Below are 22,849 nucleotides of genomic sequence, written 5' to 3'. Positions count from 1 at the left end.
ACTTTTCGATGAAGACGGCTAGACCACCGACAGACATCAGATTGACGGCGAAATAGAGTGGATCACCAAGTCCGACCTCTGTCTGATCATCGACGACGACCTCGTTGAAAGTTTGGTCCGTGTAGCGATCGAGACTGAGCGAAAAATTGCCGTAGCCGACTTCCCACAGTGAAATCTTGCCCGTGATTGGAAGGAAGCTCTCGCCAAGAACTTGGCGGCGATCGAGTTCGCAACGAACTGAGATCTGTAAGGCGTGCTCTCGAGTGATATTCGTGCCGGGTATAGGTTGTTGCGAGTTGTATGTCACCACATTAGAGAAAACGACGTAGCGACTGTTCACCTGAAATTGGACAGAACCAATGGACCATAGCGGAGCTTTAACCCTATAAAGCCCAAGGGGGGGGGGGGGCACATTGTGCCCCCCCCCCCCCACCAGATTTTCGTTTGCCACTCCTTCGCCCTTAATCCGATTTCAACCAAATTTGGTGACTTTTCCTAAAATCTTATTGCGAACATTTTGATATATAATTTAGCTATATTTGATGTTGCTGGTTGCCATGGCAACGATAAACTGACAACCATGTCAGTTAGATTTTGCATCTTTTTTCTGTTCCCATTTTATTTAACAGCATTACAGTGTATGAAATGGGTTTTTCTTGGCTGAAATTTGCTGAAGGAGCAAAATTCAAAGTAATTATGGTCCTGGAAAGTTTTTCTTAATATTTCCTTTGTTTTTATGTGACAAAGGCATAAAACAATAGATATAATAGAGACAATTGAAAACAATAACATTTTTTAAAGATTGCCCTTATATTTTGAGTTATTTTGATTCCTTCACCCAAGTTATGCCTCTGATATCATGAGTTAAATCATATCATCAATTTGCAATCTCAAAATTCCAGTATTATGCAAATATGAAATGTCATAACTATATATATGTACCCATCCCAAACATTTCATCTCAGGTCTCATAATGTATCACTATGTTGATATGAATAGCGCCCCCATGTGGTGACCTTGAGAAATTTCAACCATAACAATTAATAAAATTCCACTTGCTTATCCTTTGTGGCAAATATGAAAAAGACTGGTCTATGATAAGACATATATAATGGGGATAAAGAATTATACAGAAAATCATGTTTTTAGCATATTTCCTATGTATTTCTTTATATTTTGGTAAATAGCGCCCTCCATGGGTGAACTTGTGAAAATTCAAATGTACAGTCATGTAGAGTATGAGTTCCTCTACCCACGTGCCAAATATGACGATGATACATTAAATAATACAAAAAAAGTTATATAGGGGGGCACAATGTGCCCCCCCCCCCCCCTTGGGCCTGCGAGGGGTCAAAATAGCTTGGGCTTAATAGGGTTAATGAGAAACGGCTGACATTGATCAACAGCAAACCCCTGTTGTCTGTTAAGTGCAGACTTGAATTGAAACTTAAGTGGGCCTACTGCTATAGTCAGTAATTATGTCATTTACGGCGAGGAACATTATGAATCGTTGCATCCCGTATTTTCATCTTGCCCAACAGATTTGAAATTCACTTCTACAGAAAACACTTGACAGTATTGTCTAGAAATGAGCCTTTCTATATCAGAGGATTAGTCTGTGATCAAGGCTCTCAAGCCACATCCCTCATTGGAAGTTCTATGTCTCTTCTCTGACCTACAAATTTCCTGCCAAGGTCGAGTAAAAGACAAAAGCTTTGACAGAATGCTACCTATTGCTGATCCTCTTTAGTGAAAAATCTACCGAAATAGGTAAGTGTTTGACATTTGACAAGGCTATAATCATGATGATATTTTAAGTTTTCATGTTTTCATGGGTTGTTTTTAACCAATAATAATTTCAAATGGAACTTAGGTGACTGACTATGAAATAAGAATGTACGTTGAGGCTATTGTTCAGTATACTAAATGGACAAAACGCCTCATACTGCTAGACTACTGCATAATCTGCCAGCAACCTAAACAGAATCTCCGGAGACGACCAAAATTTAAACCCACATTGAATGACAATAGCTCTTCTAAATGTCGTCATTTGTTCATTAAATGGCTTCACTTAAAATGGATTAGAAGTGAATCTTAGTAATCAACGTCAATTTCATGGATATGACTGATGAACGTATTAGGGTAAATTTGTCCTCAAATAAACCATACGCGTATTGAATATGACAACCAATAATACTTAAACCTGGACTATTGTGAGATTACATGCATAATTCAAAACTCTCAAAATTCTGATTAAAAATATCTTCATCAGTAAGTACAAGAACGATTATTTTTCTTTTGTTTATCTGGAAAATCGTACTTTGTCTTCTTTCTCCGAATAGATGCGAGTGAACAGTGAGATTTTCCATTCTCCACTCAATAACGTACCTCCATTTCAGTCTGACACGCATCGTATGTGGTAGAGAGCGCATAGTTGTGACTATCGTGATCGTACGCGACGCAAGATTCGTCCTCAAAGTGAATGTCGCCCTCATCGGTCCCATCGCGTAGAAGGTTCTTATCGAAGAGAACGGTCATTGTGGTACTGTCACACAGAATATGTGCATCTAAAAAGTAAATGAATAAAAATAAGATTTGCGAGAAAGATGAATCACAGAATTCAAACCATCAAACACGCAATTATTTCACTTAATCACAAAAACATGTAACAATATAAGTGACACATTGCATCATGTGTTAATTTCTACTGTATAGGTATCATTTGCTTGCTCTTTCATTCTTTCAGAAATAAAACACATTCATACATTCATGTTATACTGGAGTTTAGTGACCATCAACTAGTGTTACGCTCTTTAACAGTAAACGGTCATTCTGATCCAACGACACATTATTGTGAACAATAAGTGGTAACACGACGAGCATTAAAGGTATCCTGCGGTATTCACTGACATTAACACGACAGAATCTCTCTCTCAGATAGTGGGTCTGGTGAAATCAACAGAGACAGAGCAGTAGACATTTGATAGAATCAACACTTAAAGCACCACAAAGTAAATATGGGCTGCAGTGTGTGCTTGTTTGTGTATGTATGTGTGTTTGCAAGGTGTTCTTTTTTGTTTTGTTTTTGTTTTGTTTTGTGTTTTACATACCTTTGATAAGTACGCGCACGTTGAACTTGGCACCAATGCCCGTAGTACTCCAACTGTTGTAATAGTAAATCGTCAACGTGTTGCCTGTAGAGCTGACAGAATCGGGCAAGCTTGATCCTGTGGCATACAGTAACTGCGTAGACCCTGTGCTTGGACCGTCATGGACTCTCAAGTAGGCCGAACTTCCCAACCAGAAATCTTCAAACTCGAGTATCATGGTTGAATCTGCCGTCAGGTACCAGGTGCATCGAAAGTTTGATCCACCGTAATCATTGTAGTCGGGAGTGGTCATTGTGATGCTACGTTGTTGACTGGTAAGCGAAATTACTCCACCACAGGACGGCATGGGGTCATATGAATCCCATACTGGCAAATCTAAAAACCGTGAAAGAATTTGTATGTTAAAGTGTCAAAACCTTCTCCACAATAATGTATTTTTCGATACGTGAGGATGGTACATATATTCTCTCAGCATGGATTTACATTTTTTTTTGGTACTAGCCTAAAATTTATTGCATTAAAAAACTACCGTATGATGCATCGTGTCCTGAAGGTACACTTCTTTTCACGGAAAGGGTACTGATTAAGATATCTCAGTGAAATTCATGTAACACTACTCTTTTAAATCGTGCTTTTTGTGTCAAAGATCGTCAATCTGTGTATATACGTATAATATGTGTGTGTGTTTCTGTGTCTGCGTGTATGTGTGTGTTTGTATGAGGTCTATCAATGATCAATGTATACAGACAGAGCGAGGCAGAGCCAACAAACAAGAGAACGTTTTGAATAAGCCCTTGAAGGAACGCTTGATCAAATTTTAGTCCTCCCTGTTAAATCTTACACGGTTTGACTAAGTGAAGGCAATCAACAATGTCGTGGCTCTTTACTCTCTTACTTTTTGACACCATCGACACGGTGGCCAACACCCCGCGCTGGTTGGCGGAATCGCTCCAGTCTGCATCATAAAAGTACGCAGTCAGGTAGTTGTTTGAAGAGTGTATGGCCGTTGAGTAAGCTACAGATCCAGAAGACATGTACGCAAGTTGCTTGGAGCTTTGGTAGTACTGGTAGTTGTGAACCTCAAACCTTGAGTTTGAATACGTATCAAAATCCAGGAACTCCATAACCAGTCTATATCCGGAGGGACAGGTGAAATACCAGTAGCATTGGAAGTAGTCATTAATCACCTCGGTTGGGTACGTGGGAGTGCTGAAGGTGATGGAGGGAGAAGCATGTTCTAGATGGATGGCCTGGCCACAAGACTCAAAGACACCATTATTCCACGAAAATCCATCTGATGATAGAATTGAAAAGTGAGAGATCGCATTCAGGTAGATATCATCTGAGATTTAATATCCTGTAATAACATGCAATTATCAACTTAAATGTATCTGTAGTATCAAAGTCGAGAGATGTGGGCACATGTCTACAATGTTGAGTATTCTAGACTCGCAATTATCAACACAAGCCCTGTACTGCAAACGATATCTTACAACATAAAATGATAAAAAAGATATGGCGGTCCACGCATCATTGGTAGTCAAACAGCAAGATAAGTGCCCTTTTTTTTCGGGGGGGGGGGGAGGGGATGAGGGCAAATGACATTGTTCCATCGATCCTCAATATTTTGCAACCTTTCCTGAACACCAAACCAGGAATGGATTTCGGTGTTGTAATCGATAAAGCCTGCTACAAAGGGGAAGGACAGTGTAGATTTTTCCCAAGGAATTGTTGATTCAGGTTACGATTAAGATTGAAGACAGTTTGGAGCAAGGTTTTGTACCATGCCAAAGGAAGAAGAGAATATTGTTTTGTTTTTTTCACCTGTCAGACTGACGTCTAGAAGAAAGCCGTGTCCGTTTCTTCCAGATGAATAATCGTCAAGAAAGAGCGAGAGACCTCCATTGGTTGAAACAACAGTGGACTCATTGATGTTGCCACGAAGAATCGAGAGTTGTTGGCTGGAGGTACGGGAAGACGGATTGTCATAGATCTTCAAGTATTCGTTGTTGGTTTCCATGTCCTGCACACTCATCTCAATTTCTTTACCCGCCTGACTGACGAGATACCACCAGCACTCAATGTAAGCATTGGCGTAGGATGGATGGAAATACTGTGGGGAATGCAGTCTGGTTCTTGGGGAGTTGTCGCTGAGGTAAAACGTTCCACCACACGATCCCTCCAATGAGCTGGGTATAGTCGCCGCATCTGAAAAAACAAAACAAAAAAAAAAACACCAAAAATATAAGCCAACTGGAAAGCGCGAAAGGTATTGGCTGCAACATGATCAGAAGACTGGGTATCGTAAAAGAACTCTGAAACAAGTCATTCAATTTTCAAGTCCAAGCAAATAATGAAAGTCTGATCCCCTTTCCTTAAAAAGGCCCTTCGTGATTCGGATATTCTGTTATAGTATTTTTTGGTTCTGTGTCATTTGGTATTTTAGTTTTCCACTAAACGATTGTAATTCGATATGAGTACGTCAATCCGACATCATTAGCAACGGTCAATACCATTTCGACTTGCATGTCTACATAAATACGTTGTGCTGTTTTAGAAAGTTTGGTGTTGTTTCTTTATAGACAAACATTTACCTAATTCATGAAATTCTTTCGTCGAGATGTTTTCATTGCAACTGATTGACAAATTGCCCTACATAGACGTAGATAACCACTGAATTGTTCAGTGTTTTAGTAGTAGCTATGATAAAAAAAAAAATAAATAATACGTCGATGTAGGGCAATTTGTCAATCAGTTGCAATGAAAACATTTACCTGTTGTTGTCATTTCAGCTATCAGTCCAGGCCCGTTCGGACTTGAGCTACCGTCAGAATACCGGATGGAAAGACCCCCTCGTGAAGATATGATAGATGTTTTGGATTCGACGCAGCCGGACAAACTTGAAATCTGGTAAGAATTCGAAGACGGGTAATCGTAGATGTATACGGATTCGGATGATGTGGTGTCCAGGTCCAACAAAGTAAAGAAAAGCTCCTGTCCGGAGGGGCTGCTGAGATACCACCAACAATCCACATCAGCGTTGGATCCCGTGAAGACAGGAGTAGACATAGGGATAGGTGAAGTGGTATCGGGTATGGAAATCGTTCCTCCGCAGGATGTAGCGAGAGAGGTGATGGGATCATCTGTGGTCATTGCGAAATAGAATGTTGCCTGTCATGATTTCAATAGTATAATCACCTTGGAATAATCAACATTACCAAGCTAAGATAACATATATATTATACCCTCGCAACATGTTACACTGGTCTATCCTGCAGGGTTCCGGGTACTACAATTCGGAACAGCGACGACAAAGGGAACTTCCAGTTACATCATTGGGAACATCTGCAAAATTCACCATCTTCTTTCTCTAATTCTTATATACCAAAAAGGGGAGAAACATATCACAATCGAAACGGAGATTACGCATATTTTACTTCGCCTATAACTACAGATATTCTGATGTCAGACATTATTTCCAAACATAATTGATACTCGTCTCTTGTCATGTATATGTTTTAAGAGTAGAGTGCTTTCTTCTCACTTTGGTTACTGATGGTGTGTATTCGGGTTTTCTGTGTACATGCAGTACTGAAGTGCAGATGGTGGGAAAATATGATCCTTTTAAGAACGTGTAACACCTTTCCGGGCAAGCTACTCGGGCTTGTTGAGATGAGGGATTTCCAGCACGCGGGCGGACAAGAATGTTTGCGAGTTTCGCACTTATTTCTTACCTACTAGACGCGTGCTACTTACCTTCCACTTGCGTGTATTCCATGTGACCTGCGTGAGAGCTTTGAAACCGATCAGTTTTCTGTTACGAGCGACTTACGGGTACAAACTGTATTGAGAAGAACCTGCGTTGGAGTTGCCTACGAGGTGCTTCCGGTAAGGGTCTCCTACTTTTTCCGGGTGAGTCGCGGGGATTCCCGGAGAGGTCCACGCAGAACGCCGGTAGGAGGCCCTTAGCGGCAGCACCTTGTAGGCAACTCCCAAGCGGGTACTTCGCAGTCCCCGTATGCAGCCAAGATAATGATATTCTGCGGGACTTCTGCCATTCCTTAAGAGGAATTCCTTCACTGAGTGGTCAGCCCCACGCGACTGGTACACACAGTATACTCGCAAGTAGAATTTTAGTAGAACGCGTCCATCAAGTAAGACACATGTACTGACACGCCCAAATCCTTGCGTTTTAGAAATGCAAGGACGTTGTTGGCTTTATTGACAGCAAACTTGGGTCCACTTCAAATCAGAAGTGATGGTTACACCGAAGTACTTCACGGATTCAACAGATCCAAGAGGGGCGTTATTTAGATGATACACGTGTTGCACCTTTCTTCTTTTCCTGGATATTGTCAAAACCTTGCACTTATCTGTGCTCAAAACCATCATCCATTTTTTTTTTTCGCCCAGTCACCAATTCAATTTAGGTCCTACTGAAGATTTTTCGTATGATGTTGATTGTCAATGGTTGTGTAGGAAATTGCATTAGTTCCATTAGTTCCATTAGTGCGGCAGCAGATACATGTCAGCGAAATGGGGCGGTAGTTTACAGAAGTAGATCGATTACCTTTCTTGTAGAGTGGTACAATTTTGCTTCACGTCAATCATTTGGTATTTCACTCAATTCATATGACAATCGAAATAATAAATCATATCGATAATAATAAAACATACAATTCCTATAGCGCCGTTCTCCACTTTAATTAAATGCTCAAGGCGCTTTACATCTAAGCAAACAGACTGAAGATACAAGTACATCACCGTAATAGAAGAAGATGAAGAAGCAGAAGAAAAAAAAAGACATGAAAGTCTTCAAAAGGCACTGGTCTTCAAAATGCACTGCTAAACAAATAGGATTTTAAATTACTCCTGAAAGATGTTATGGAGCTTGAGTCTTTCAGCTCACGAGGAAGTGAATTTCACAGTGTTGGTCCAGCGTGAGCGAAAGCTCGTTCCCCCAAGATTTCCTAGAAAACGGAATATGTAAGAGACCTGAAGTTGAGGATCGAAGAGTTCGTGAAGGTCGGTATTGACGAAATAAACAAACATTGTAATCAGGAGCTGTTCCCTCAATAACGTGATAAACCAAAAGAAGTATCTGAAACCGAATACGTTCTTGTACAGGCAACCAATGAAGACTCTTCAGGATAGGGGTGATATGACTGCGTTTACTTGACAAAGACACAATACGTGCAGCGGCATTTTGTAGCTTTTGTACTTGGGCAATTTGTGAGTTTGGTAGATTGAAAAACAAACCATTACCGAAATCAAGGCGAGTAGAAATATAAGTGCATGAACAAGTTTTTCCGTGGCAGAGCGAGTCAAATACTTGCGAATAAAACCAATATTGCGCAATTGATAACGGACTGATTTAGAAATGTTGGTGATTTGATCAGACATAGCCATGTGAGAGTCGAACATAACACCCAGATTGCGACATGAATTTGACAGAGGGATATCGTTACCTACAATCGAAATGGAATTAATACCCAACTTATTCAAGTGAGATTTAGAACCAAAAAGGATAAATTCACACTTGCTGGGGTTTAGAAGCAATGAGTTAGACCTCATCCAAGCATCAATATCAATGATGCAATTTTCTAGACATATTATTACAAAGAATTTGAGCAAGAATTTCTGCCAGCTGCTTCAAGAGTCATGGAATTATACCATCCGGTTCAGGGGCTTTGTATATCTTTAAACCACAAAACAACATTTCTACACCCTTTGATGTGAACACAATATCCTCCAGTTCTTTAAAGTCTGAGGTTTCCAGTAGTAAGTCATTCGGTATGGGTGTTTCCTTGGTGAAAACACTTTTTGAACTGTTGGTTCAGCGCTTCAGCTTTTGCTATCGGATCAGTGATCGTAATAGCATCACTTTTCAGTTCTCTTATTCCTGTGTTATCAGTCCTGTTGTGTTTGATGAAGCCCCAAAATCTCTTTTTCCTCTCAAATTCTGTGGCATCTTCATCGATAGAAAAATAAAAGTGATTCCATTTAATTCCAATAAGTCCTCCCTAGCTCGTGTTGCAGTGATTTCTTAATTGCTTTCAACTTTTCCTCCAAATGAAAAGGGACTACCCCATGGTTTCTCAATTAACAGGGGCGGATCCAGGAATTCCGCAAAGAGGGGGCGCGTTTGCAAAATTAAAGGGGAGGCGCACGCACCCCTTCCCCATTTTTTTCTTTTTATTTCTTTTGTTTCAACAAAAAAATAAAGGGGGGGGGGGGCGTGCGCCGGTTGCGGTCCTCCCTGGATCCGCCACTGCTTAACCACTTAATCTTGTTTGTAATCCATGGTATGCCTTTCTTTTTAGGATGTCATCTTTGTGGAAGAAACTCTGTCATTCCCTTTTCTATTCAATTCTTGAACATAACCCAAGCCTCATTCATTGAGCTGAAGACAAATCTTCGATTTCCTTGCCCACACCTTGCATGAAGTCAGCAAATTTCTCCTAATCCGCTTTGCTGTATAGTTGATATTCCTTCCGTTGATTTTGTCCATGCGCAAAATAACTCAAAAAGTTGTAAATGGATTTAAGTGAAACTGGCAGGAAAGGTTGAAAATGCCACAAGGAACAAATGATTAAATTCTAGTAGTGATCCGGAAAATTGTATGGATTTTATGAAGGATTTTCAATATTTTGGCAGGTAGCGTCAATGAACTTGGGAGTTTAAACTGCGCATTTTTGAGGTTTTCATACGCGCAATAAAGTGCGTGCTCTACTGCGAGTCGCGCCGCGCAGCTGAGGGTTGATGACGTAACAAAAGGCTTCTTTATTGGGAATTCAGACGATTTTTTAGCATGCATCATACTGGTGGAAATCACTGATCTATAGGAATGTAAGAACAAGATTATTGGTGGAAATTAGCTGCTGGGCGGAGGTCTGCGCTCTCAGGGTGCTTCTCTGGCTCATCCTGAAATGAGGTGTATGCAAGCACATGAAAACATGTGCTTATTCTATATATTATATATATATATTTTTTTCTATATGGAAGAACAAGATAATTGGTGGAAATTAGCTGCTGGGCGGAGGTCTGCGATCTCAGGGTGCTTTTCTAGTTCATCCTGAAATGTAGTGTATGCAAGTACATAAAAAACATGCGCTTATTTTTTTTTTTCTCATGTGCATGCATTTTACCCTTTACCATTGAGACTAGCAGTGCCCAGAGCAATCCATCATGACTTATTAATAAAACATTCATATTCCTTGGAGCAAGAGTCCAGAAGCGTAGTCAGCAGAGCTCTGAGAAGGCGATATTCATGGTATTCATGTCTATTGTTCATGGTCATTGTAAGCACGCACTCACATACACATCATTCGTTCTTGTGTAAAGTTCAATTTTGTACAGAGGGTTAAAATTTGACCAAAATCTGGAACTTAACTTTAAAATCAATCATGGATTTACCGAAACTGATTCATGCTTTCATATTCAAATCACATTCAACTAGATTGTACACTATTCAGCTATTGCTCACATCAATGACAGTGTTATCTGATGTATAGTTTTCGAACTGTTAAGGATCAAAAATGGAAAATGTATTTTGTAGCACCTAGTAGAATTCATAACATTTTTGGCTTGTTGAATAAAACTTTTTGCCTGAGAAAAACCAAGGTTGATCTTTAACAGAATTTCTCCTGTGTTGCAGTCAATGGCAGCATCATAAACCCGAATTTGCAGTTTTTACCAGAGCTTTTCTCAGGTTAAAGGTTATATGCAACAGGCCTCTGGCGTCTGTTCTTTGCTAGGTCTTAAATGTTGGAACTAGACAGAAAAAAAAAAATTAACCCATGAGGCGGTTTTGGTGATCTCATCCCGTAAAATAATTTGATGAACATTAAAATGTATTACATCCCAAGGAGAGCAAATATTGTCAAACAACAGACATCATTCCTAAAGTGCTCGATTTCCTCATTTTTTTTTTTTTTTTTTTTAGGGGGGGGGGGGGAAATGTCCTTACCTGTGAATCGAATTTCAGCCGAAAACCCGGGCCCATTTTGACTGTTGCTCCCATCAATGTATGTTATTGAGAGATCTCCTCCTGAAGATATCACGTTGGTCGTATCGTTCAGCTGGCCCATTAGATGCGATATCTGATAAGATGAACTATATGAAGATGGATGTTCGTAGATATCGACATATTCGTATGTATTTGTACTGAAGTGAAGCATCGTTAGGTGAACATACTGGCCTGCTGGGCCATTGATGTGCCACCAGCAGTCCACGTCAGTGGTGCCCGGTGTAAAGTAGGGAGTGGACATTGGTATGACCGCCGCTGTGTTAGTCACATATATTGTTCCTCCACAGGACTCTGCCAGCGAGGTCGGCTCCATATCTGGAAAGAAATCACGGCAAACAATAAAAATTCCTTTGAACTCAATGCAACGATCATTCATGTGTTATGCGTGTTTTAAAGGGATGGTTTACATTTGTTCGTTACTTGGATTTATTTGAGTTTTTTTTTTATTTGTTTGATTTTTACTTTACGGTTGGTGCTGGGATGGGACCGTTTGAAATGTTATCTATACAAAAAAGCACATTTTTAAAATGAAACTAAGGCCTTTATGGTAGTGAAATTCCGCTTTTGTATTGCGGAGTTTGGTCTATAAGGATTGGAGAAACTACAAATGTACCTTCTGCGACTGGCATGCCTCCGACATATTTCACTGTCCTCCTAAATAGGGCAATAATTATATTGCCCAATAATTATACTGCCCATGTGAGACGACAATTTCACGTGATTGGCAAATGATAATTATTTGGTAATCATGCACCAATTTTCATGACAGCACTTGAGCAACTTTCCAAATATGGAAAACAATCGATTCTTAGCATTTTTTAACGACCTTTGGTCGAGGTCCCAAAACTTTCCTACATAGTCACGGTGTAGCTTATAGTGCACGTACAAAATTGTATATAACCCAAGTTTAATTACACTGTTAAGTGCATACATTCCATAATTTCCAGGGTATAGAGAAGATTGTGTAAATTTAGCATCAAATACTGTAATTTGACCATTTTAACCTGACCTTTGACTCTTGACGGTTGACCTCCGACCCAAAACTTCCAAAAAGAATTAATGTCAGGCAATCTGGGTCCATCTGAACATACCCATGGCTGTAAGAAATGGTTTTGATAAATTAAACCCTCCCCCCCCCCCAAAAAAAAAAAAAAAAAACAGTGCATCGAGGATTATTAATGCCGACTCAGCCGTGTTGTCCCTATCACCACGTAGATTCGTACTATGTATACTTGTGCTTAGTCAGCATTCACACCGATTCTCACTCCAGCTGCGTGTTTTCTAGTCTATTTGTATTTTCACAAATGTACACACAAGTAGTTATGTACATGTATCAAGGCTGTATGCATGGTTGTTTAATGTGTATGTATACGGGGTGACCAGATTAATGGAGAACATTCTATATGATATAGATATAGTACATACAGGCTGACCAGATCAGTGGAGAATTTTCTACATGGTATACAATGTAGCTACAGTACATGTATGCATGTGACAGGAAATACATTATAGCTCACTCAATCTAGAATGATTTACCCCATTCCAGAAAATTCTAGGAAGTGCTGGCTGAGTGAGGCACTGCCCTCGTAACCCAATGTGATTGGTAGTTAATTTTGGCAATGATGTTATGCACATATTAGGCAGTGAGTCATCCAGGATTCCTGGAATTTGGACTTGCTAGTATGTTCAGGTATGTGGCCCCAGGTTGGAGAAAATTACAGAATGTACTAGAAAGGGGTGAATGGAGAGTATATAAGCCGGAGAAATTCTGAGGTAGGCAGAGTACCCAACACCTCTGCTCTGAGAGATACGTCACTTCTGGCTCTGAAGCGACTTGTTATAGTCAGTCCTGTGTTACCTGCTGACCTGCTATACAAACTGTGTTTGTGGAGATAAGGCCTGGGAGACATTTTGCCTGCAGAGAATTAATTTGCCTACGTTGGAGATAGACTCCATATTTTAGTGTCAACGGACATTATTACGGCAAAGCTGTGACGGGCTGGATTCCTCGTTGGACATTATAAAGTGAATCATCATTCAACGCCGCACTGGACGTGGTCGTCATAACGTTTGGATTCTACACGTTTTGCTGTGGACATCTATCGTGGATTTTACCCCGGATTTATACTGTGGATTAATGCAACCTGTGCCTTTGGAGTTACGTCGGAGGAATCATTCATCGGTGCGTCAAGGATCATTCATCGGTGCATCGAACATCGTATCTGAACATTTTCAAAGGACTACTTGATAACATAATATGTAAGTGATTCTATTACCGATTTATAATTGTTTTATTGATCATTATTGTACTGATGTGAAAACCAATTACGAGTCTGTACCCACAATATCACTGTTAATAAACCGCCTGAACATTAGTTGATGGTTTCTTTTGTGCGATCATTCTCAGAGTGATTGTGGTCGTAACAGTATGAGAAGCAACAGTGCGCTTAGAAACGTCAGTATGAAGCGCCATATAAATGCAATTATTATTATTATTATTATTATTATTATTATGTACTGTTCAGGCGAACTGTTTGTTTCACGCCAGCAGTACCGGAAGTGACGTATACTCGACCACGAGAATCGGAATCTGGTAATTCATGTGTGCACTAAGTTCATGAAAATACACTAAGGCATTGAAGAGGTATGACCTATAATGGAACACAGTGAAATTTTAGCATTTGACCTTGACCTTTGACCTTGTGCATGTGTGCGCAAAGGTTGATAGGAACAGTTCTAGCTTCGTCCACTCATACTACATGTATGCCAAGTGTCATTTGGACACCTCATACGTCGTCCACAAAATCGAAGACGGAAGGAGGGACAGATGGACCACCCGAAAATAATGTTTCGGTGCCACTTTGTGGCGGAGGCATAAAAAGACGACACCAGTACATTTTTCTTAACTTCTCAAACTCAAAGTGAAACTCAAATTCAGATGGTCATTGATCAGTATCGATTTAAAATTTGATCAACTCATTTCTCGGAATATCACTTTAACATGTAAACAGGTGTTTAAAAAACTTTACGTCAGTGAGTCAATCCGATGTTTTAAATGGGATGTGTGTATAATTCATAACATTTTGGGCGTGTTGAATAAAACTTTTTGCCTGAGAAAAAGATTGATTTTTAACAGAATTTCTTCTGTGTTAAAGTCAATGGCAGCATCATACTAACCCGACTTTGCAGCTTTTACCAGAGCTTTTCTCAGCTTAAATGTTTTATGCAACCGGCCCCCTGGTGTCTGTTCTTTGCTAGGTCTCAAATGTTTGAACTAGAGAAAAAAAAAATCATTAACCCATGAGGCGGTTTGGTGATCTCATCCCGTAAAATAATTTGATGAACATTAAAATTTCGTACATCCCAAGGAAAGCAAATATTGTCAAACAACAGACATCATTCCTAAAGTGCTCGATTTCTTCACCTTTTTTTTTTTTTTTTTTTTTTTTTTTAAATGGCCTTACCTATGAATCGAATTTCAGCCGAAAACCCGGGCCCGTTTTGACTGTTGCTCCCATCATTGTATCTTATTGAGAGATCTCCTCCTGAAGATATCACGTTAGTCGTGTTGTGCAGGTGGCCCATTAGATGCGATGTCTGATAAGACGAACTATATGAAGATGGATGTTCGTAGATATCGACATATTCGTATGTATTGGTACTGAAGTTGAGTATAGTTAGGTGAACGTACTGGCCTACTGGGCCTATGATGTGCCACCAGCAGTCTACGTTCGTGGTGTCTGACGTAAAGTGGGGAGTGGACATTGGTATGACCGCCGCTGCGTTAGTCACGTGTATTGTTCCTCCACAGGACTCTGCCAGCGAGGTCGGCTCCATATCTGCGTAGCAATCACAGCAAACAGCAAAACTTCCTTTGAACTTTAACGATCATGACTTTCATGTGTTCTGCGTGTTGGAAAGGGGTGGTGTGCATGACTTGTTCGTTGTTTGTGCTTATTGGAAGGCTTTTTTTTTTTACTTCTAACTTGTTTTGGCGCTAGGATGGGAGTTTGACCTTTTAACATGTGGGATCATAGTCTTCAATTTATTTTTAAATCACGGACAGGCCACTTAAAACGGATGTTACATCATGAAACAAGGACGTAGGGCCTGCTACTGCCACTAGTACTGTGATACACAAGATTCTATACCCTCTTCGAAATCGATTCGAAACACAGATATATCTCTGTCATTATCAAGAATGATTAAAACCTAGGTAATTCAAAGAGAAGGTGCTTGTGAATTCTTACATAACTTACTTTACTTATCTGACTTAACTGCACGCCAAACTAATTGTATACACTTGTTATCCTCAGTAGCCATACCTGTGGAGCGTAATTCCACCTGGAATCCTCGACCATTGTCACTGCTTGAGAAATCATCGTAACGTATGGTTAGTCCGTTACTTGAAGAGGTAATCGGTGATATCTTCATGTCGAGGTGAGTTTGTATGTGAGACACCTGGTAGTTCATTGAATAAGGGTAATCATAGACAGAGACAGCAGAATTGATCGTTTCCACGTCAAGCCATGTGAGCTTCACTTGTTCTCCTGATGAAGCAGACACGTACCACCAACAATCCACATAGTCGCTTGAAGTCGGTAGGTCGTAGTAAGGAGAGTTTAGAGTCAAGTTTGGCATGGCACCGCTCAGACTTATTGAACCACCACAAGACCTTGGTCCTTGGTAAGAAATAGGGTCTGTAAAAAGAAAAAAGAATAATGCAACTTGCAATGAGATTTCAGTTGGCAGGTGGTAAATACTGAAAGAACTAGATAATGGGGCAAAAGAGAAAAAGTGTCAATCTCCGGTGCTTGTTGAGAGAGATATATATCCTAATAGTTTACATTCAAAAGGATTTGATATATGACACCAAACCGATCATTACGAAAAGAAAAAGAAAAATGTAATAGCCGTGGAATATCCCCGACAGTCATATCATTTTAGAACAAACTCTGGATATGTAGGCCTATCGCGATTTTATTTGAATGTGTTGAGCGTAACTTCTAAGGCAAGATTCTAAGAACTGTTGATTACAAGTTTTCTCCGGGGTGGCACTTTTCATTAGCATTAGTAGTTTTGCGATACATCATCTAAATGATGGTACTGTGTTTCGAGCATAATTTTTGCCTTATGTTTTCATCAAGGGCAAAAACAAATTTATTTGATTATTTGTTTGGGAGTATCGTGATAAAGTATGCAGTAGTCTAAGCTGTCACGATACACAGACAGTTGATCAAACCTTGTCGACTGTTGCAATCATGTGGCCATCTCCACTAAATTTAAATAGTGATTATTTTTGTTTCTGAAAAAAAAAAATCCGAAAGCGACCAGAATGACACGCTGTAGATCTTGCAGAAAACTGTAGACAAACCTGTCAATGCTATGTCTGCAAGAAAGCCTTTCCCGTTGTTACCCGTGCTATAATCCTCAAGCCACAGAGTTAGACCGCGTCGACTGGACACAAAGGGTGAGATATCCTCATGGTTGATATCACCCCGGAAAGATGATACCTGATACGATGTTCCAGTTGGATAGTCGTATAGTTGTATATATTCTGAAGATGTCTCCACATCTCTCCATGTCAACTCAACCTCCTTACCGCTGGGTGCAGACACATACCACCGACAATCCACATCTCCGCTAGAAGTCGGTAGATTGTAGTAGGGTGAGTTGAAAGTCAAATTTGGCATGGTGCTGCTCAAACTAATAGAACCACCACAAGACCTTCGTCCAACATGCGGTGTACGATCTAACAGAATACAATGAAATGAACAAAATTCCTCACGATGTAGAATTGAACAAACCGTGGTTATCTACATATTGATGTGTCAGTTATATTTATATTGTTAAATAGTGATTGATTGTTGTACTGCGTACAATTTTTAGACATGACGAGATCCAAGATCTTGTCATCTAATCGTCTATTCCACAAAATGGGGAGGGGAGGGGATAGTTTTCAGTCCACAGAGGCGATTACAATGTATGCTCAAATCATGGACAGTAGGGTCCATGCTCAAATGGACCCACGCGCACACGCGTACATACACACACACACACACACACACACACACACTAACGTGTTGTTAACGTCAATACACAAACAGGGACGTCAATCTTTTTTTTTTTGGGGGGGGGAGGGCAAAACATGGAGGATATGTGCGATGGCGCGGAACGATCAATTTCGTCTCCAGCATGAGGGAGATTTCGCATTTTTAGAACTGTGATTCAGGGATCACGTACACACTTTTGGTGAATGTCATGGATGTATATTTATTAGATAGTGTTTCTTAATTATGCGCGTATGTACACATTGGATTGACCAGATTAGGGGAAGAGTTTCCATTTTCATTGTAACATCGACGTAAATAAGCACTGAATTGATCAGTGCTTTAGTAGTAGCCATGTTAAAAATTTCATGGGCGTACATACTCGAGCAGGATTCGAACCTCTGACCTCCTGATCTCCGGACAGGCGTCATGTCTACTGTAGACCACCGAGCTTCCGCCCAACAGCAAGTGTTGGTTCTATTTCCTATAGCATGCAACGGGTACTGCGTAATTATTCAAATTCAGGAAAGTCTTCCATCGAGATGTTTTCATTGCAACTGGGACGAATTGCCCTAAATCGACGCATATAAGCGCTAAATTGATATGTGTTTTAGTACTATCCATGATAAAAATCTCATGGGCGTACATACTCGAGCAGGATTCGAAACCTACGACCTCCTGATCTCCGGACAGGCGTCATCTCCACTAGACCATCGAGCTTCAGCCCGACAGCAGTGTTGGTTCTAATCCTTATAGCATGCAGCGGATACTGGGGGGGGGGGGGGCAGATATACTTTAATAGCAATATCGTAACCTGTTCCCACTGTTTACATCTGAGTGAATGATTTATCTAGGCTTTGAGGATCATTGAGCACCATTTTCTTACAATTCCTGGGGATTATCTAGACTTCCCTATAACTGTGCAACGGATGGTGTATGATCCGATTGTAACTATACTGTCATCAATAAACTACCTGAACACTAATCAATTCAATGTTTTGTTCAATCATTCTCAGTGTGATTTTCAATTGGTCCTTCAGGGCAATGAGAATAGCAGAATAGCGGAATACTTGAACAACGTTAATCCCCAAAGTAAGCTAATTCTATGGAGGGGGAACGAGCAAGGGGAAAATGTGGAGGGAGGTTTTCCAGTTTTAGAAATTAAATTCAACTTTCTGGCGCACACTCTTGATGAAATAAATGTAAATTTGTTAATCAGAACAACGCATCAAATCTATGGAGGGAGACTGAGTGAAGGGAATGCACATACTGGAAAGGGGTGTTCCCTCCTACACGAGGGAGCTTTGGCATTTGTATGCCTAAAATTCAACGATCGGGTGCACATAATTGGCGGAATGTTTAGAAAGCTGTCAATCCCCATTTAATAAGCGTAATAAGTCGGGGGGGGGGGGCACAGCAATGAGAAGGTGTGGGAGCAGGTAGTAATTATCTTCCCATGATGTGTGAAAGAGCTTGTTCATCATACTATAATTTGAGCACCGTTTGTCTGTCTGTCTGTCTGTCTGTTTGTTCCTCTACTCCTCCAAGGTCCTTGGTCCGATGTCCATCAAACTTAGTGGGTGGATGCAGGTTGAACACAAAATTGCTCTTAAGGGGTTCATTTTTGAAAAGGTCAAGGTCACTGGGGTCAAAGGTCAAATAACTTCTAATCTTCGTCAGCTGCAATAAGCAAACACCCGATAGAGGGCGCTATGTAGGCCTACTTATCAGTGCCGTATATAAGAGAGTCTGGCCAACTCATAAATTGGACGCCATGTCGTTACCCAGCGTACAGTGCGCTTATGGTTTTAGCGTGTGCGCTTGGAGGGTTAAGTCGTATCCGGGCAATTACCCCCAGAGGGCAATTACCCCCCGGCCAAATACTGGTTAGTGGTAAGGTTAGAGTAAAGATTAGGGTTAGGGTTAGGTTTAGGGTTAGGAGTTTGGGTTAGGGTTAGGGTTAGGTTCAGGATTAGGATTAGGATTAGGGCCAGGGGAAGGGTGCGGGGTAATTGCCCAGGGGGTAATTGCCCTAGACCCAGAGAGAGAGAGAGAGGGGGGGGGGGGAGAAAGGGGGTAGGTTGAGGGAGGGACATTCTTTCATTCCATCCATGTTGAACAAGCCAACAATCAATCATTTTTACACATTCAAATAGACACAAGCACACAGGTATACCGTATAAATAATAGGGAAGCTGTCTAAAGGACATAATTCCTGAATATATGATGAATTATTGCTGTGAAAATAAAAGAAGAATTCACAGCAAGTCGTATCGTAAACTTTCACTAGACTGTATGCTATGTATATTGTATTTAGCAAGTTGTCCAGGGAACAAGAATATTGTATAACAACATGATATATAAATTTACAATTCTAGCAGTGCAGAGGATAGACGAATTCCACAGTTATTACTGTTTCGCACGTAAATACATTGTAATCATCAATTACCATCCTATTTAGTCCCATATATGTATGAAACTGACATGAAGGCCCATTAGTATGTAATTCAAAAGGAATACACCTATGTACAATGTACAACATGAAAAAGTGACGTCACCGATACTAAGGTATGTAAAATGATCTAAAATTGTTTAAAAATGATATTTAAAAAAGACATGTTGAACGAAAGCACAAGTTCTTTACCTGGATAACATAATAAGAGGGATATCCTTAGTGACATCTGTACCAAATAATAATAATAAAAAAAAAACACACACACAAAATAAAGATGTCCTAATGGCGACCGGCATTCCTCCGCCATATTACATTGTTCTCTTAGCAGGTGTAGAGTGCGTCTTGACAATGTTACACGACAGTTTCACATAATTGGCAGAAAAAAATGGCAAATTTGTCACTAATTTAATGCGTCGAACGTTTACTTTCCTTGAACTAAGTATGAATGGATGTCTTTTATTGTTTAAGAGAGCAAGTATTAAGGAATTTGAGCATTTTTACTTTTGCTTACTTGTTCTTACTACTTTTTACTTACTACTATTTTCATGGCAATTCTTTCAACGGTTATTTTAAAGATATATAGACAATTCTGTCATTTCAGTATTTTCACCTACCTTTGACCATCATGGCCAAAATCTTTCCCTCTCACGCGTCATTGTGTATAGTAGTAATGATGGCATGCAAATACGTGTACCATATTTGGTTTTAAGTTTGTGAATTGGGTAATTTCCAAGGTACAATATTTAGGAACTGCATGGATAATAGTATTTCAACAATAGAGAGTAGAATTTTAACATTACATTTTACCTGACATTGATCCTTGACCCTTACCCCCCTCCCATACCCCCCCCCCCAAAAAAAAAAATGAAATAAAATAAAATAAAATCACGAGAAAATCACGGTCAGGCAGTAAGTTTCGTTTGGAAATACCTGTACTTATACCTCCAGATTTTGCATATAGATATGGGGGAAATAGTGATATTCTAAGAATTTAACCATTATATACATGACTTTGCCCTTTCACTTTGAGCGTGTTTACACAAAAGTTTAGGCCCTATAAGCTAAAAACAAAACTTCGTCCACTCACACAAGCATACATGTCAAGTTTCATTACCTCAAACGGTGTCCACAATATTGATTGCGATATGAAGGACAGACGGAAGGACGGACGGACGACCAAAACAAATGCCTCAGGCGACACTTTTGTATCTTATGGCGGAGACATACAAATGTGAATAAAAACTTGGATAGTCTGAAAGACACCGTGAGGAATCCGGAATCCAAAGAAAACAAATCAGATATATATTTTCCCGTCGCACTCTGATTTCCCGCTTTTTCCTTTGTTTTGGATCTGTCGGAAAGCGGTGCATCATTACACTAAGAGCCAGGTCGGTTCGCGCAACGCCATGCTGCGCAGGAAGGCATGACGAATCTTCAGTTTATGGCAATAAGATATCAAAATATCTTTCGTGTTGTACCTTCTACTTCAATAAAGTTGACAACCTTACGGCAATGACATATCCCCACTGCACCATGACTGATATTCAGGGGAAGTCCCCAAGGCAAGCAATATTAGCGCGTAGCTGCGCGTAATGAACAATGGGTACTGCGTATGAGCTCTGCTCGCGCCCGCGTGATTGACTTTGGTAACGACATGGCGCCTGTAGGTCACGGAACCAGCTTTTGACCAATCACAGGCTTCAAAACACCTAAGCCGAAAACCGAGTTGGGAGGACTCTCTTAATATACGGCACTGCTACTTATACGGGGAGCGTGTTTTTTTTTTAGACGGCACAGATTGGGGACCCTATCTCTAAACTTAACCCTAATCCTAATCCTAACCCTAACCATCAAACCCTAACCCTAACCCTGACCCCAACCCTAACCCTAACCCTAACCCTAACCATAAACCCAACGTTTTTCCCATAGGTTTAACACGCGCCATGCCCCAATCTGTGCCGTCTTTAAAAAAAAAAAAAACGCATACGGGGATTCCCCAGAAATATAATCAGACACCCGATAGAGGGCGCTATGCAGTCCTACTCAATATTGGGGATTCCCAGGTGTACGCCTACTTATGCTTCCAGCAAGTTTGGCCAAGATCTTCTTCTTCTTCTGGTTAAGTCTGCCTCCTTCAATAGCCTGAAGATTCTTGCAGACTGGTGCTATTTACATTATAATACAATTTATTTACAGATATTTACAAGCACATAGAAAATTTGACGAAAACAACTAGCCACTGTGATCAACCGTTAGACGGTTTCGAAATGATCCCACAGATGGCGCAGAAACAATGTCTGACGACAGGGAATTCCAGTTCCTTACAGTTCTTGGGAAGAACGAATGGCGATGCGATTCAGTTCTCGAATATGGTACCTGATAGGAGTGTGGTTGCGAGGCTCTCGTTAACTGAGTAGCCTGTTTGATGATATAGTCCTGTGCTGAAAGAGGAGTAAGATTATTGTGTATTTTGTTTACATAATTAGCCTGTCATTTTCTCTGCGCTGTTCCAGATTGGTCCAATCAAGCTCTTGTAGCATTTTGGTGACACTTGAGGTGTTATGGTAGCGATTAAAGTGAATCGCGCAGCTCTTCTCTGGACCATTTCCACTTGGTGGATTAGGTTCTTGGTGAATGGGTCCCAAACTGTAGAAGCATACTCAACTTCACTCAACAATTGGTCGAACCAACGTTTTGTAAGCTGTGGCTTTAACATCAGAAGATTTTATGCGAAGATTGCGTTTTAGAAATGCAAGCACGTTATTGGCTTTATTGACAGTATTATTGATGTGTTGGGTCCACTTCAAATCAGAAGTAATGGTTACACCTAAGTACTTCACGGATTCAACAGATTCAAGAGGGGCGTTATTTAGATGATACACGTGTTGCACCTTACTTCTTTTCCTGGATATTGTCAAAACCTTGCACTTATCTGTGTTCAAATCCATCATCCATTTTTTCGCCCAGTCACCAATTTTGTTTAGGTCCTCTTGAAGATTTTGCGTATGATGTTGATTGTCGATGGTCATGTAAGAAATTGCATCATCGGACCAAGGAGTAGCGCAACACAGTTATTTGACCTCCGTTGACCCAGTGACCTCGACCATTTCTTGGGGAATCCCCATAGAGGATTTCTGGCACTCCACGGGTACATTTTTAGAATTGAAATAAATGATCTCTTACACATTTTTGGATAGAATATTTG

The 22,849-nt window shown here is 40.4% G+C and overlaps 1 protein-coding gene across 1 annotated transcript in view; it reads right to left on the bottom strand.

Moving 5' to 3' along the window:
• Positions 1-18,286: 18,286 nt before the first annotated feature.
• The window catches only part of LOC140237984 (protein Wnt-2b-like), a 14,225-nt gene continuing 9,662 nt past the window's right edge, over positions 18,287-22,849 (bottom strand). The window contains 1 exon segment of the mRNA XM_072317916.1: positions 18,287-18,292. Within this exon segment, the coding sequence (XP_072174017.1) occupies positions 18,287-18,292 (6 nt within the window).

Source organism: Diadema setosum, chromosome 2, assembly GCF_964275005.1.
Source record: "Diadema setosum chromosome 2, eeDiaSeto1, whole genome shotgun sequence".
Lineage (NCBI taxonomy): Eukaryota > Metazoa > Echinodermata > Echinoidea > Diadematoida > Diadematidae > Diadema > Diadema setosum.
Note: the sequence above shows the minus strand (reverse complement) of the source record. Positions and strands in the feature narration are given on the sequence as shown.